The sequence below is a fragment of the Melopsittacus undulatus genome, chromosome 1 (genome assembly GCF_012275295.1).
Source record: "Melopsittacus undulatus isolate bMelUnd1 chromosome 1, bMelUnd1.mat.Z, whole genome shotgun sequence".
NCBI lineage: Eukaryota > Metazoa > Chordata > Aves > Psittaciformes > Psittaculidae > Melopsittacus > Melopsittacus undulatus.
The window spans coordinates 154765216-154780775 of record NC_047527.1 but is presented as its reverse complement, the minus strand read 5'-3'; the positions used below and the strand labels follow the sequence as shown (position 1 = coordinate 154780775).

At 42.2% G+C, this 15560-nt stretch overlaps 1 protein-coding gene across 6 annotated transcripts in view; it reads left to right on the top strand.

The window, feature by feature from the left end:
• The window catches only part of ANLN (anillin, actin binding protein), an 819922-nt gene that overhangs the window by 6938 nt on the left and 797424 nt on the right, over nucleotides 1-15560 (top strand). For 4 of the 6 annotated variants that reach the window (XM_034061989.1, XM_034061979.1, XM_034061983.1 and 1 more), the window contains exons 1-8: nucleotides 5901-5979; nucleotides 10206-10359; nucleotides 10724-11017; nucleotides 11568-11914; nucleotides 12616-12835; nucleotides 13743-13936; nucleotides 14071-14178; nucleotides 14655-14775. In XM_034061989.1, coding sequence (XP_033917880.1) covers nucleotides 5962-5979; nucleotides 10206-10359; nucleotides 10724-11017; nucleotides 11568-11914; nucleotides 12616-12835; nucleotides 13743-13936; nucleotides 14071-14178; nucleotides 14655-14775 — 1456 coding nt within the window. In that variant the 5' untranslated portion in view covers nucleotides 5901-5961. Of the gene's footprint in view, nucleotides 1-397; nucleotides 462-5900; nucleotides 5980-10205; nucleotides 10360-10723; nucleotides 11018-11567; nucleotides 11915-12615; nucleotides 12836-13742; nucleotides 13937-14070; nucleotides 14179-14654; nucleotides 14776-15560 lie in introns of those variants that run through there. The other 2 variants (XM_034061996.1, XM_034061971.1) reach the window with 2 other exon arrangements.

Sequence of the window (15560 nt, the reverse complement as noted above, 5' to 3'; positions counted from 1 at the left end):
GCAGAGAGATGCTGTGCGCGGAGTGACGGCCGAGCTGCGTCCTGGGAGCTGTAGTGCAGAGCACGGGAGGGGTCCGCGGGGGACCAGCGGCTCCGAGCTGCGCCCAGCCCACCCCCCGAAGAGCCCCGCACTCACTTGGCACGGCCTGGCCTGATGGGTCGCGACAAGCACGGGTTTACGGCATCATCCCTTGACAGCATCCTTGGAGTCCGGCAGGTGCAACTGGCACTGAATTCAGTGACTGCACCACAATGCATTAATAAATACCGACTGTCATCACTGTAATTGATAATTGATCTGATTGGTAATTATCTGCTGAGCCTAAGGCTGGCAGACAAACGGCTACATGGGACAAGGGAGCTCAGCAGGGCTTGAGCCTGTTGTCACTGGTTAAGGAGAACAGAAATTGCACCAGAGCAACAGTTTGAGGCAATAACCATGAAGAAGGTTGTCATACACTGGTAAGTAGTAAACAGAATTTAAAGCAGAAGATATGCTTTACACTGTGGCTGTCTGTTGCTCTACTTGTTTTGCAATCTGTTGCTTTGCTTGTGAAACCCTTCCTTGAAATGTAATCTGCACGTCTTGAAGTGCCTGTTGCACATCAAAGAGGAACAAGTTATTCTGTCTTAGCAGTTACAGTTGTGTAACCAGTTAATGTAGCATGGTGTAGGAAGATTTTGTGCTCATGCAGGCTTAAGGACATTGTTGAAGTTGTACTACACAAGAATACATTTTAGTCTGTTCATGCATTTACTACTCTGAATGGTCAACACTTAACAGAGAAAGCAATTTAACTGAAAGTGACTTAACAGCACAACAGTGCTCAATATTCATTATGTGAATGTAGTGATCTGTCAGGGAGAGGAGAGCTGGGGAGCTGTGTGCTGCTTTGGCTGAACAGTGTAAATGCCTGCCACCTTCCCACCCATCAGTAAATTTATACTTGCAGTGGACTGTACACATACATTGTCTCCATACCACTGCTCTGTAAGGTATAAGATCTGGCCAGGTGGTCATGGAGCAGAGATGGGAATTCCACAGATTGTAGCTCAGATACTTCTGAGAACTCCTTTCTGTGCCCTACCTGGGAAATCTACTGAACTTGGTGAGTCCTTCCCATAGGCAGTGAGTGGATGCTGCTCAGAGAGCTCTGTCTGCTTTCACACCACTCTTCAAAGGCAATGACTGGAAAACAAGAGTTTCAAGTGCATATTCTCACTTTATTACTGCCTCACAAAGACAGGTGTATTATGAAAAGACTGAGGTGTCATTTTTCTCAGTCTGTTAATGAAGACCTAGCTCTGAAACACGCTTCTACCACCTAGCTGACAAATTTGATGTCCCTTTTAACTGGAGTTCTTTGAGGAAGAGAGAAGAGATATGCTCTGTCAACTCAGTTTAACCTAAAATACCCTCAAAAGTACTTTGCTAACTGTAGAATCTGGAACCCACAGGCTTGTCTCCAAATCTCCAACTGCAGGAGCTGAATCAACACGTTTAAATTTAGAGAGACAAAGCTATCACTGCTGGGTTGGAGTTTGCTTGTGATATGTGCCAATTACACACACTCAAACCCCAACAAACCAAAATAGTTCAAGCACTGTAAATAATCAGCACAGCAGATGAAGGAATGAAAGATTGCTGCTAAAGCATAAAGCATAAAGCATCTCCCCCCTGGTTGTGCTGTACAGAGTCTAAATTCTCCTCTTGGAGATGGTAACTTTATACATGCTTGGAAGCCATAGCAATGAAATCAGTAACTCCAGCTTTTGATGTGTATTTTATACATCCCTTCCCCCTCCTTGCTTTCTCCAATGGGTGCCTTCTCTCCATGTTTCTTGTATCCTGCCTACTTCTCCCTGGTGTCCATGAGACCTTTTTCACTGAGCGCTTGTGCTCAGATTCAGCCCCCACTGAATCTGCTGCTTCCACTTTCCATCTTCTTTTCCCACTAGCATTTTTCCTTTGCAGAATGACCTGAAGGCTTTGTTAGGTCATACTGCCTCCTGGCTCTACCAGGAGGATGCCAAAGGTAGCAGCAGAAGGCACAGAGGAGGGATGCTAAAAGGCCACCTGCCTCTGTTTGCTGCTTTGGCTCTGAGCAAGGTTTGTCACGTTCATTGATTAAAAGCATAAGGTGGAAAGCTCAGGCAAGAAAAACATCACAAAGCATTTCAATATGGTAAGATTTCTATGTATGTATCTAACGTACATCTAGCAGTTTTGACCTCAAAGGCATCTTAGCTTGCAAGTCTGTTGGATGGACAGTGGGAAAAAGATGAGCTACTCTGTCATTCCTGGAGGCCCATCAGTGCAGCTGGCACAGATCCCTTGCAGCAAGCTGAGGGGACATGGGGACAAATGGTAAGGTGTAGGTGAGCCACAGTGTGGAATACAGCTTAAACAACACAGTTCCATAATACAAATAGATCTATGTCTTTGTATCATGTTTCCATTGCTAGGAGACAAAATGAACCTGGCATGTATCTCGTACTTCTGTTTCAACATAATATTACTTCCAGAGATAACTGCAGATTTACCTGGCCATGCCTTTCATATTCACCTGGTCAAAAATACTGCCATGTCTTGCATGCAGAAGAGTATCTTTATAGCAATACAGGCATATTATTAGGAATCTTCTGATAAGACATTGGCAGCTTTTATATCCTTGTGGATTTTCTTCTCTGTGTTAGGTAGTCAAGTGCTTTCAAGATCTCCTTTAGCATGGTAGCAATCTGGTAGCTCATCAAATGGGACAGCATGCAGAAGATGCAAAGCTGACCCTCCACCCAAGTGCCCTTTAAATATGATCCATAGTATTTAATTACATAACAACTGTCACACTGACTTAAAACAGTTATCTCTTGCTGTATATCTTCTACTTAATCTTCTGCTTCCTCAGGGTCTATGATTTTTATAGCTACCACCTGCTGTGTCCAATTATCAATAAGCTCTGCAGCAGGTACAGTCTGGAGGTTAGCCCCCCCTTCCTGACTTCATGACTCCTGGCTGGCTGAGGATCCTCTGACTGAACAATATCATTGACCAAGTGACTCCAAATGACCATCCTTCCAGCTGTGTTCTTTCTAGAAACTCCCGAGATGTCTAACACTGCTGATCTACGTTTCTAGTACACAGCTAAGGCAGCACATGCTTGTGGGTGCTGCTTGCTCATAGTCTTACTCAATGGGACTGCTATTTTAAGATGCCTTGAAGAGCACAACTTGATACACCTCCAGTTTTCAGATTTATCCACTGAATTTGTTCCCACTTTATGCTAAGGAGGCTCAATACCATAAATCCAGGCCAACAAGGGGAAACAAACCGTAGGCAAGCCTTGCAGTAAAGTTCACAGAAGTGAAAGTGATGTAAGAGCCTTGTGATATGAACCTACAAATGTAGTTGACTGTTGTCCATTGATATACAGGGGAAAAAATCAGAGATGTCTATTGTACACTGACAAATGCAATTATACCTAGTAAGAAAAAAAGAGGCTGCTTTTCTATGGCAGAGAGCTGGGTTAGTCATGGTAAAGCATGCACCTCCTTATGGACTGGTGGACCCATATAACCCTCTTGACCTCTCCTCCTCTAACCAATGCCTTGTTACTACAGGGCTCCTCCTGAGAAAGGCAGGCAGGAGTGGCAGGCAGCCGAGCGGAGGAAGCTGCCTGCACAAGTGCAAACCCCTGCAGGCAAGTCACAGATAGCTTGCTGTGGCACACAGTGCCAAGCCAGGCAGCACGGGGCTAGTGACAATCTGTCCCCAAATAATGGGATTTTCCCAAATGCTCATACTTTATCTTTGGGCCTTTTGGAGTCTGTCAACTCTTCTGTGGCGCTGGGATAATGTTGGTTAAAAGCAAATGTTTTCATATTCGTACAAGAACATACATGTTCTCAATAATATATCCCTTGATCTTTTGTCTTGTTCCATTGGACGTTTCTGTCCCTCTCATTAACAAGCAGTCATGATCTTATTTTCATATTCCATTACTTAATCTATTTTCCATGTCATAATAGAGTTTTAAGCAAAAACAGACTGAAATATTACAGATATTTACTCATCTCTTAACACAGCCTCAATGTAATTATATATGTAGTCTCTGGTGAAATATATACACTGACAGTGTCCCTCATGGGCATGTGTATGGGAAGTATCATCCCTGATACATCTTAATTGTGTTTGTTCCAATCTCGGTATTATTTCTCCCTCAAAAAACAACTGCTTCTTCCTTCACATGTGCATTTTTTTCCCCCAAAGATTGAAAAAGGAGATTCCCAAAGCAAACCCCTAAGAAGCCCCTAATCCTGTCTCGCTCGCACCCTCTAGTGTAAGCATGCTACTGTTGCAGATGAGATTTCATGGTCCTGGATGGAGTTTTGTTCAGAGAATGAATGACAGTGTGCTTTTCCAACTTTAAATGGTGCCTTCATGGAGCCAGCATCTTCTTGAGAACCTCCCTTATTTAACACATGAAAAGTGAGGGAACAAATCAAATTCACACTATTTGAAACTCAGTCCGTACTTTATGAAAATACAGCATATTTCCCCCTAGCAAATGTCCAGCTTAAAGGGTTTTCCCCCCAGCTACACTTACCAAGGTAGTGTAATAAATGGAGCCTTTTGGCGCAGTAAAGCACAGTCCCAGGTGAAAGTCAGGCTTGTAGTGGCTGCATTCTTTAAACCTGGTTGAGCTGCTCGTCTGGTTTTCTAGTGGGGCTCTTAGAAGAGAGCCGTGCTCCGAGCAATGCTGGTTTAAATCTGCATCACACGTTGGATTACCTATAAAACCTGTCTTCTTCCTGACCTCAATATATTCCTTTACTGGACAATGTCAGCCTGTGTTGCCTCTGTGATTATCAGAGGAGCACACAAAAGCAATATAATCAGCTTTGGTTTGGCACAGAGATCCTAAATGCTGTCCATCAAAATTGTTCCTGATTACGTAGTATTTGCAGTAGAAAATACAGATTAATCCAAACTGCTGTGTTTTGCCATATGATGGGCTAGCCCTTCTATTCATTGTCTGGGGGTGAAATTGCCTTTTCTCTAGCATGCTGGGATATTCAGGACAATCCAAGGGCACAGTGTGGTCTCCATGTTAGAATCAACGAGGAAAGGATGGAATGTTATGTTCTTATCGCTCTTCTTTAGTGCAGGATTCCCTTATACAGCGGTTCTGGTGTAGGGCTTGTGAGAAGGGAGCTTCTTACAGCCCAGTTTCATCTTAGGCACCAAGACACGGAGTCAGACCTGCATCATGCATCCTCCAGGATTCACTGGAGGGCAAAACATGGTGGGCTATGGGAAAGGGGTGTGTGTGCTGGTGGCACAGCCTCAAGAAGCTCTGTTTGCCTCTTGTTAAAGCCTTTGTCTGAAGTCACTAGGAAGAATTAATGCTAATGAAATTATAAACAAGAAATAATGATGCACAGCATTGTGGCCTAGGCTGTACATTTGCTTCTCCTCTCTATGTCATCCTAAGAAATCATAGTACCAGTGTTGAAATAAGTATCAGGATCACAACAGCAAGTGATTAGCACTATTGTCTGAGTGTATTACTGAGATTTTGCTGTCAATCAAAGGAAGCATCTTGCTCATCTTTCCTTTGGCATCAGAATAATGAACTTCATTTCTCATTAGAAAGAACATGTTCGGAACTATTCCCTGATGATTCCAGGATGGATCTGTGCAGTGGAATACACATTCTCACCTGCAGTATTTTACATTGTAATTGCGTATGACCGCCAGCAGGGGGCAGACCTCACAGCTGCCGCTGCCCACAGCCTGCGGCCGGGCAGGGGGCGGGGCGAGCGGGGCAGGCTGCCAATCAACGTGACTAAACGGGAGCACCGGTGCGTCACTGCCTCACGCATGCGCAGTTGCGGCGGCGCTCATATTCAAACTCGGGAGCGGTTAGGGTGGAGGTGTTGGTGTTTGCGGGCGGCGGTAGCCATGGATCCCTTCACTGAGGTGAGAGCCGGAGCGGGGCTGGGGGTTCCTGGGGTGGGATAGGGCTGGCAGCGCCCCTCGTCCCGGCTTGCGGAGCTCCGGGGGGTGTGGGGGTGTGCGGCTCACTCCTGGCAGCCCCTCGGGTTGCTGCTGCCTGTGGCGCGGCCGGTCTGTTCCAGGAGAGGAGAGACCTGGAGAGGCCCTTTCCTGAACGGGTCCTTGACAGCGTTTCCTGGTGCTTCAGTGTTTGCTTTTCGCGTGTGTCTGGCGGATGAGGTGCTCGGCTGAAGCTAGGGACCCTGGAAGCTAATGGGGGTGATATTGACTAGCATTGCGCCTGCCGCGTCTAGAAGTTGAGCGTGAAGTTTGTGCAGTGCAGGAACTTAATCTGATTTAAAATGCGTCCTGTTAGACAGAATTGCCGCTGGTCAGGTGTATTGCCAGGCACAGTTCCTCTTTTGTTTAAAAAAGAGGAAACGAAGTTGTTATTAGGGTGGGTTTGTGTGTGTGCGCATTTGCGTTTTACAGGGGCAAAGTTGTAACAGAATGAGTGGAGTTGATCAGTTTCAGTCTGTATAAAGGTGGGAGGTTTATTAAAGATGCTGTGTTGTACCCTGATTTTATGTCACACCTTTTGGAGCTGTCTTGTGACTGGTTTGAGAAATGTCGCAGTAATGGTGGCTTTCAATAAACAGCCTGCCTAAGCAGAAACCCAAACTGCCTTAAAAATAGCCCCAAATGGAGCATTTTGGGGAAATATTGTCCCCTCCCTTTGCAAATAGTCTGTGTATCAAGCTTTAAATAAACTGAGTGTCCAAAAGAGGGTGACTGCATAGGTATGGTTTAAAAAGCTGAACATAAGGTATTGAGCTGAACATTTTAACTAAATACGTTATACCAAGGCAGATTTACCCTACCCCCATGTAAAGGTTTGCCAAGTATAAACATCTAAAACCTTCTTCCTTAATTGGTAGTGGCTGACATGATCTGACTTGTCTTAAATAAGCTTCAAGTCCAGGTGGCTGAATCAAATTCAAAGTGGTTTGGTGTGCTGGGAGATATTCCAGCCTCAACACACCCTTCTTGTAGGTAACTGACTTGGAAAAACAACGACCAGCTGTGAGGCCACGCCATTGAGTAAACTGCATTCAGGTGTTAGCTGGCATTGCGGAGTGCTTAGAGTGTTGCCTTATCAAGAGTGCTGGATATGCTGCAGAGGACATTCCACTGCTGTGTAAAAATGTAACTGGTATTAGTGTATTGTAAGTGCTGATCATGTGAAGCAGTGTAATTCAAGACTTAATTGGCCACAGCATGCTGATAATTCGGTGTTTGCTCATCACTTTACAGTAATGAAGTTTGTCCTGGTCTCACTGAATTCAAGCTCAAATCAATCTTGCTTTAAGACTCAGTTGAATGCTTTAAAATAGGACAGTTCTGAAATAATGTTTCTTTTGATTCAGCTTACAAGCAAAAACTAATACCCTTCTGAATCTAACCAGATTGTTAATACAGAACACACAGAGGAGATGGTGCAGTCGATTGTTTTTTAGAATCATAATGTGCATACTCTTTGTGTCTTTGAGTTTATAGTTGATTGTATAATTCACCTTTCTTGCACAAAAGGCTTTGTTACTTCAGAATATTAGGGATAGTCTAGGTTATTTTGTACTTGGAAGTACTTACTAACATTCCTAGAGCAGAATGTGGTTTCCTAGCATGGAGGATGGCCATAGAGAAATAAGAGATGCAGTTGCTCAGGGGAAAATTTGTGTATGTGAAGTTTGAGGTTAATTGTTAATGTCATGGCTAAACTTGCTCCCTTTACTGCATTCTGCTTGTAAAGCAAGGTATAAGAAATTCTGGTAATCACATGGGGGCCTGAGAATCTTTTCTAAAGCTGCAAAATGAATTCTTTAAAACATACATTTTTATTACCAAGATTTTCCATCAACATTTGAAGTGGGAAAGACTTTTCTGATTTTTAGAAGGTGTTTTGCAATATAAAACGTGATCCTCTAACTTCCATTTGGTAGTTCTCAGGTGTGTAGATGTAAAGAAATAGATTTACCGTATCTGATGACAGCCAGAGTTTCAGAACACTTGGAGAAGGTACTTGTAGCAAATACCTTGTTGAGGAACTTGAAAAGTAAGTCTTGATTTCTGGTGACTGGCTTACTCATCGTGGGTAATAGAGTTTGAATTATGGCAGTTGCATGGAAAATTTGAGATACCAAAAGCCAATAGGAGCTGGAGTTAGACAACAGAGGCATGCATTCTTGGGAAGTGACATCCTATTTGTAGCAACTGAAACTCCATGTTACTGAGCTAACAAAACAGAAAGGAATGTGTGACTGCATTTGAATAGAACTGTATGAATAGTGTTGTGGAATATATACTGAGCTTTGTGCAGGAAGAATGGTTAGTGTATATAGCCTGTAAGATTTGATTTCAGTGGGGGTTACCTGTGCTTTGTAGCTCTGTCTTTTGGAGGCTGAAAAAAGGAAAGGGGACTTGTGGGCACAACTAGCATGAAAATTGAATTCAAGGCACTCCTGGTATTTCATGCCTGCCCCCCCCCCCCTTTTTTTTCCTCTCTCTAAAATCCCCCTCTTCTATGAAAGGTCACAAAGAGCTGTTGAGTTTGACATTCCTTTTGTCCTGTGTTGCCCTACAATGGAACATTGTTGAAGACTTCAGCCTTAGACAGTTAAAAATGTGAAATGTGGATTTAATTGCTGTGCACCAGGACAGCTAATGGCTGGCACAGTTCTCAAAATAATTTACGTGCTACCAAACAAGTGCAGTTTATATTCTTCCCTTCAAAAAGACCATTGATTCACTCACACAGTTCCTTGTCTCAAAATACCTTAACCCCTAGATCAGAGGAGTAACTAATTATCCTTTAGATGTGATCAAACTCAGTGATAATGGTTTGTGAATGCAGAATTTAAAACAAACACCACTCTCCCCACCCACCCACTCCAAAACAAACAAAGGCAAAAAGAAAACCCCAAGACAACCTGTTTCAAACTTGGTGCTGTAAGGAATCAGTTTCTACTGGTGTGCTATGTTTACTAAACCAGCTATTCTGTATGGAATATGATCCTAGCACTCAAATACCAAATGGGTAGGGAATGAAAGAGAAAGTTGTTGGGTAGCTTAATTGGTATCACTTTATATGTTCTTCTGTACACAGACATATTATGATAAATAGCCTGTTTATTAAGAAAGCTAGTTTGAACTTCTAGTGTTTCTGTTAAAATTTATGACTGAGGAAGAGAAATTCACCTCTTGATGCAGAAGGTATTGATAGCAACATTTTTTTAAATCTTTTTTTACAGCCGCAATTCAAATTTAATGACTTTTTTATGACCACTTGGCAACCACTTGAATGTTGTTTGTTTTGTCACAGGGTTAGTGTCAATCAGGTGACTTGACCATATACTTTAGCAATGTGTCAAAATAACCCACTAGCTAGACTTGACAGTTCAAGATTGACTACTTCAGGGTCTCTTTATTTAGTTTTGATATTGCTTATGTCACTTTAGCCTGGTTTCCTTTGAAAGCCAAGCTGATGTGAGATGCTAGTTGAGTTTATGACTGGAGCTTTGGAACCTACTAGCTGCTTCACCTCTTACTAAATGAGTAAGTGTCTCAAACTTTGCTGCTTCTTCAGTTTTCATGGCAATTTGTTGTTAGGTAAAAACATCCAAACCCTTGGCCCTGTGAAGAAAATGCTGCAGCCTGTTGTCTGCCAGACTTCAGGTAACTTGCAAGCCTGTACTCACTGGCCAGATAGCAAGAAGGTAGCTTGGAATGTGCTGCAGTGTGAGCTACCTTTTGTCTAACAGGTACTTGCTGAAAATAGGAGAAGCTGTGGGTATTGCAATGGTGAAATCGAAGTATGAAGATCTGGGGTTATCGTAGTGAGAAAAAGGAGGCAGACAGAAAAAAACATGTAGCTGGCAGTGCAGAAAACCTGGTTTTTTTTATTTTTGTGTGCAGGTGGGGATAGCCAGGCAGAAAAATAGACTTTGAATGTTTCAATCACATTGTGCCACAGTAGATCAGTGAGCAACATCCAAGAGCAGCACTTGTCTTAGTGTAGCCTTAACTGTAAATTTCTGGTCTTGTGGATCTTGGTACATGCTATATCAAATTCCAACGTTTTTAATTTGGGCTATTCCTGGCTAACACACCCATTGCAGTGCATAGTAGTAACACATGATTTATTGATTGCTCAGAAACTCCTTGAAAGAACCCGTGCCAGGCGAGAGAACCTGCAGAAGAAAATGGCTGAGCGGCCCAAGATGGGAACAAGACCCACAATGCAGACCAAGAGGGTCAGAGAGCCTTTGTTAGAAACTGGGAACCAGGTGCCTCTTCCTGCAGAAGAAGGTATTTTGCAACAAAGATTGTCTTTTGCTACAAGTCTGTCCCTTTTTTATAAGGGCAAGTGAAAACCCCTAGTGTTTATCTTCCATTGGGATGGATGAAGTTACCTGACCACTGGGATCCAATATGGTTAATGTTTAGCTTTATTTGAGAGCGGATGCTTTAAGTAATTAGTAAGCTATTTAAAAAATGTATATTGCCAAAGATAGAGCTTAGTGCTTGATAGTTCTGGGGAGGGCTGGTTTCTTGGAGGTAAATCAGGTTACTCCTAAGTCATAACTTCATTTGCATTACACTTTTGTATTGTCTGAAAAACTAGTGAGGATTCTTTGAATACTAATATGTTTGAATACTCTGACCTGTACAGTGAAACCTGGTACAAAGCCATCACCATCAAAGAGGCTCTGCCCCGACAATATGGAGACTCAGGCTTCCAGTTCAGAGAATATACAGCCAGTTCCTTCAAGTTCCACAAGCCAGCGTTCTCCTGAGATGGCTTCAGAGTTGCACATAACTGCTTCTAACAGAGCTTCATTGCTTCAGCCGCTTGAGAAAGGAAAACCAAACACCGAATCAGAAACTCCTGCAGTTCCTGCAGCTCTTTCAGTCAAAACACGTATGCAGAGGTTGGCAGAACAGCGACGCTGCTGGGATAGCGAGGGTATGCTTCATTTACTGAGCAGCGCTGGTAGTGCTCAGTGTTTGCATTGGTGACTTTGGCCAGGTTGGACAGAGCCTTGGGTGACATGGTCTAGTGTGAGGCACCCATGGCACTAGATTGGAACTAAATGACTTTAAGGTCCTTTCCAACCCTAACTATTCTGTGTTTCTATGATTGTTTGCTAGCAGAAGATAATTTTGTGTGTATGAATACTAATGTTTTCATAAAGAATTCTTGTCCAGCACTGGGGAAAGGCCTAAAATAATGAAATCTGACTGGAGCTTGATTTTATACTTACATTTCCCCCACCCTAGTATGATGCTTTGCTCATCACAACAGTGGCATAAACCGAGTAAACTCCTTGGCTACAAATTGATTTGCTTTGTAATAAGCTTCAACTTGATTAGTCTCAATGCTTTCAGAACTAGTAGCTTGATTCTGTTAATGGTAAGAATATTTAATTGTTGATAAACTCAATGTTTAGCTAAATGTAAAAGATGCAACTATATTTCATTGTATTAGCAAAATAAATGTGTTTTATTTTTTCCAGATCCCTCTGAATATGTTCCTGTGTCTCCCCTCCAGTCAAAGGATCTGCCTGTTTCTCCACCTAAGCAGGCATCTAATGTCCTGGCAAGTGATACCCCTATTGGGAGAAGAGGCCGTTTAGCTAACCTTGCTGCTACAATTGGTTCCTGGGAAGATGACCTAAGTCATCCATCTGCAAAGCAAAACAATGCACAAGAACAGCCTGGCACTACTTGTTTATCCAAATTGTCCACTACAAGTGGAGCATCTGCTAGAATCAATAGTAGCAGTGTAAAGCAGGAAGCTGCATCCTGTTCTCAAAGGCTTGTTGAGGCTTCTATTAATAAACCAGCAAACTCAAAGATAGCGGTGAGTGTCTGATTTAGCTGCTGATTAAAAACTGATGTGAGTATCGGGGGGTGACACAAATATTAATTCATAGCTGTTTAATCTGCTGTTAAAGATTTGGTGTGAGCAATCTGAGTCTATTTGTAACTTCTGCTTTATTGCAGTCCCACATACCTGTTTTTAATAGCAGACCTGAAGCAGCTTAGAATCCCTTTGAGACTCAGTTGAACATAATATTTCTAAGTCTTGTAAAAGTTGATGTCAAAGTAATTGGTGGCTGTTCTTGACTGTCAGAAGGGAGCTTTCTGTAGAGCTACGGGGTTTCACTTGATAACTTCATGTGGTTGTTTGACTTAAATGTTATTGCTGCATGAGAATTGAATTAGAATGCTGAAATTAGTAGTGCCAGATACCTAGTGTTGAACTTAGATCATTTATGAAATAACAGTATCTGCAATGTGCAGTCTTGTTTAGGGACATGTGAGAAGATATGTAAAGTAGCTGGGAAAAGCACCTGGAATCAAATGCTGAAACAGTTTGAAATACTGGCTAGGAAAAATCTGCAGAGAGCTTCTAACACTTGTTCTCAGCTTTGTTGTTGATGGAATAGGTGTGTTATGTTACAGTATGCTGTGCAGAATGCTTTCATTTTCCTCTTGTAAGAATGAGAATCTACAAGTCTCATAACATTAAAATGTTGTTCCTTTTTCCCCCTTCTTAAGGACCCAAACAATTTAACACAATTCTCAAGAGTCCCTGTTCCCTGTTCTAAAGAATCTGCAGTAGAACAGCCGCTAACAGAGAATCCCTGCAGCCCTCAGAAAAGTGAAAAGCATACACAGATAGCAAAATCAACTTTGCCTCAACCAGTTCAGTCCAAAGAAGAGCCAGTCAAAGGAACACATGTGCAACCTGAACCCAAGGGTAAACCCACAACACCAGGTAAGGTGTTTTATCAGTTTCAGTAAATGTTTATTTAAATGAGGCTTGTGTGTCCTCACTTGAAAACTACACATTAATTCAGAATTCATGGTAACTTATCAGATAATGCCTATTTCCTTCTGTAACTTGACTGAAGTCCCAAAGAGTTCTGTGGTAATTATCATAAATCAGACGGTGTCCATGTTTTACAAGGATATTTTCTTGGACAAACTTTTAGTAACTCTTGAGAGCCAAATTTTTCTCTATGTGAAAATACATCCTGCTAACATTAGTTAGCTGAGACTATTCAGAGCTTCTTGCAAGTGTTGCATTCTGGGTTTCCAAACAGTATATAAGGTAGGAAGTCTGCATATGTTGGGAGGAATCAAAGCTAAATGTCACACAGATGCTCCAACTTCGCAGTCTTTACAGTGGTAGCATTCAAGTCAAAATAAGTGATCATCCCAATTTTTTAAGTTAACTGCTTGCTGGATCAGAAACTTGGACTAACAGCTTGAATTCCTTGAAGGTGGCCAGTAGAGCCAAGTGTGTGCTTCTAGATATGCTGTCAATAAAAGACAAAGTGAGGTGCGAGCAGAACAATGGATCCACCTCATGTACTAGGATGCTCATTTACAGGGAGGATGCAAGTGAGGCTGGCTGTATAGCAAGTGTTGAAAAAGCAAACCAGTTTAAGTAACTGGTGGATCTCGTGGACTTCAGCAAGAGGATGACTTCTATTTGCTCTGATTTGCTGCTTTATTAACTTCAGTGTTCTGTTACTGTAGTGATTTGCACTTCAGGTTTAGTTCATGTTAAAGAGCTGTAAAGGAGGCAGATGAATTGCGTCATTGAGAAGCTTCAGCAGGATGCAGTGATTCCTGTGGTTTTGAGAGACTCTTTTAAGGCAAAACAATTACTTTTGTAGGGGGATCAGGAATTAAACCCTTCCTGGAACGCTTTGGGGAGCGTTGTCAAGAGCGCAGCACACAGAGTCCTGCTACGAATACTCCAGGGTGCAGAACACCCATTGTTACCCCAAATACTAGGACAATCCAGGAAAGGCTTCTTAAACAAAATGAAAACTCCTCTACTGCCAGTTTAGCGCTGCAGCTTAAGCAGGTAATGACTTTGTTATGTTCATAATTCGCTTATAAGCTTGGGGAAGATTCTGTTCTGCCACCTGCCTGAGGAATTGAAATGTTTTGACGTCTTAAAGCTGTTAACTTTTCCCCCATTGCCTTTTATTTGCTTAGGAACGTGAACGAGAACTTGCATGTCTTCGTGGCCGGTTTGACAGGGGCAATCTGTGGAGTGCCAAGGGAAGCGGAAGTCCGAAGAGAAAACTTCCAGAAGCTAAAATGGTAACATGTGACTGCCATGTATCAAAAGATGATGAGAGATGATAATGTTTTGTTAAAGCAAATGAACTGCTTTAACGTGTTCTTAACACAGGACAGATGTGCAGCAGTAAATAGAAGCCAGTGCTCAGGCTGTGCAAGGCTGCGTATCAAGTGGTTTGTATGATTATTAACAAATGAGTAGAGATATTTTTCCTCCTGCAGAATCATGAAAGGAGACAAGTGATACTGTGTTGAGCCAATTAGCTTATCTGTGTTTTTTTCTGAGTGTGGGCTTTAGTATTCTATAACTTTAAAAGCTAAAGAAAGCTCCTTGCACAGGGTTTAGTACCTCAGCTAAATTTCTTACATAAATAAATAGGATCCTTCTTGAGATTGCATCAGCAGCCTTTTTTTCCTAGCAGAAATGTGTTTCTTTCTGGCATTTTAGTCCCTTCAGCCCTTATCACCTAAATGTACTATGTTCTTGTTTTTGCCAGGAAAGTCAATCTCCGGCTAGTCCAAAACGTTCTCCTTGTTCCGATGCCACCGCTCTTGCATCAGCAGAAGACACACCAGCAAGTGATAGGCCAGCAAAGTCTCCCAGTGTGGAGTCTTCAGGTAGGAGTTGTTGCTGTTTGCTTGTGGCTAATGCTGGACTGAAGCACTGCCATTGATGTTCATGAGCAGGTAAAGAGGCTGGTAGCACTAAATATATATATATAACTGCACCTCTTACATGGATACTGACCTGCTTAAATCTTTTTGTCTGATAATAATATTCTACACTCTTATGCCACTTGAAAGGTGGGCAGGAAAAACTGCCTTTCTTTTTTTTACCTAATTTTCATACTTTTATGTATGTTAAGTGTAAGGAGAGTGAATGAAAATCATCAGTTATAGATTTAATCTATACTGTACTACCTCAGTATCCAAATTTCTACAATAATCTAATGGGAGGGAGCTCTTCTCTTGTCAGTAGCCCTTTATGCTATTAATTCGTATTATATGGAGCATGAAAAGAATTAAGAGAGACTCGTGACATCCTTTCTGGTGCTTCCTCAGTGGAAAAGCTTCCAGTTCTCTGAAAAAAGTCAACTTAGCTTCTACTTCTTTTAGACGTGCTGGACAAGCAGGCTATCAAATCTGCTTGTAGAAAACCAGGATGAGATCCTGCTTTTGGCTTGGATTTGGCTGTGGTGGGTTTTTTGTGGTGGTTTTTTTGCTTGTTTGTTTTTTAAGCTGTCCCTCTTTGCTCTGAGTGTGCTCTGCTGTGGTTTCAGCATTGCTTTCTGTGCTGTCAGCTTTCTGGTTATTAGCTGAGAAGTTGCACAGGTTTTGGAGGGTATGTATTCTAATGGTTTTTTTATTTAACAGCAACCTAACTTAATCGCGTGGGCTTTTTG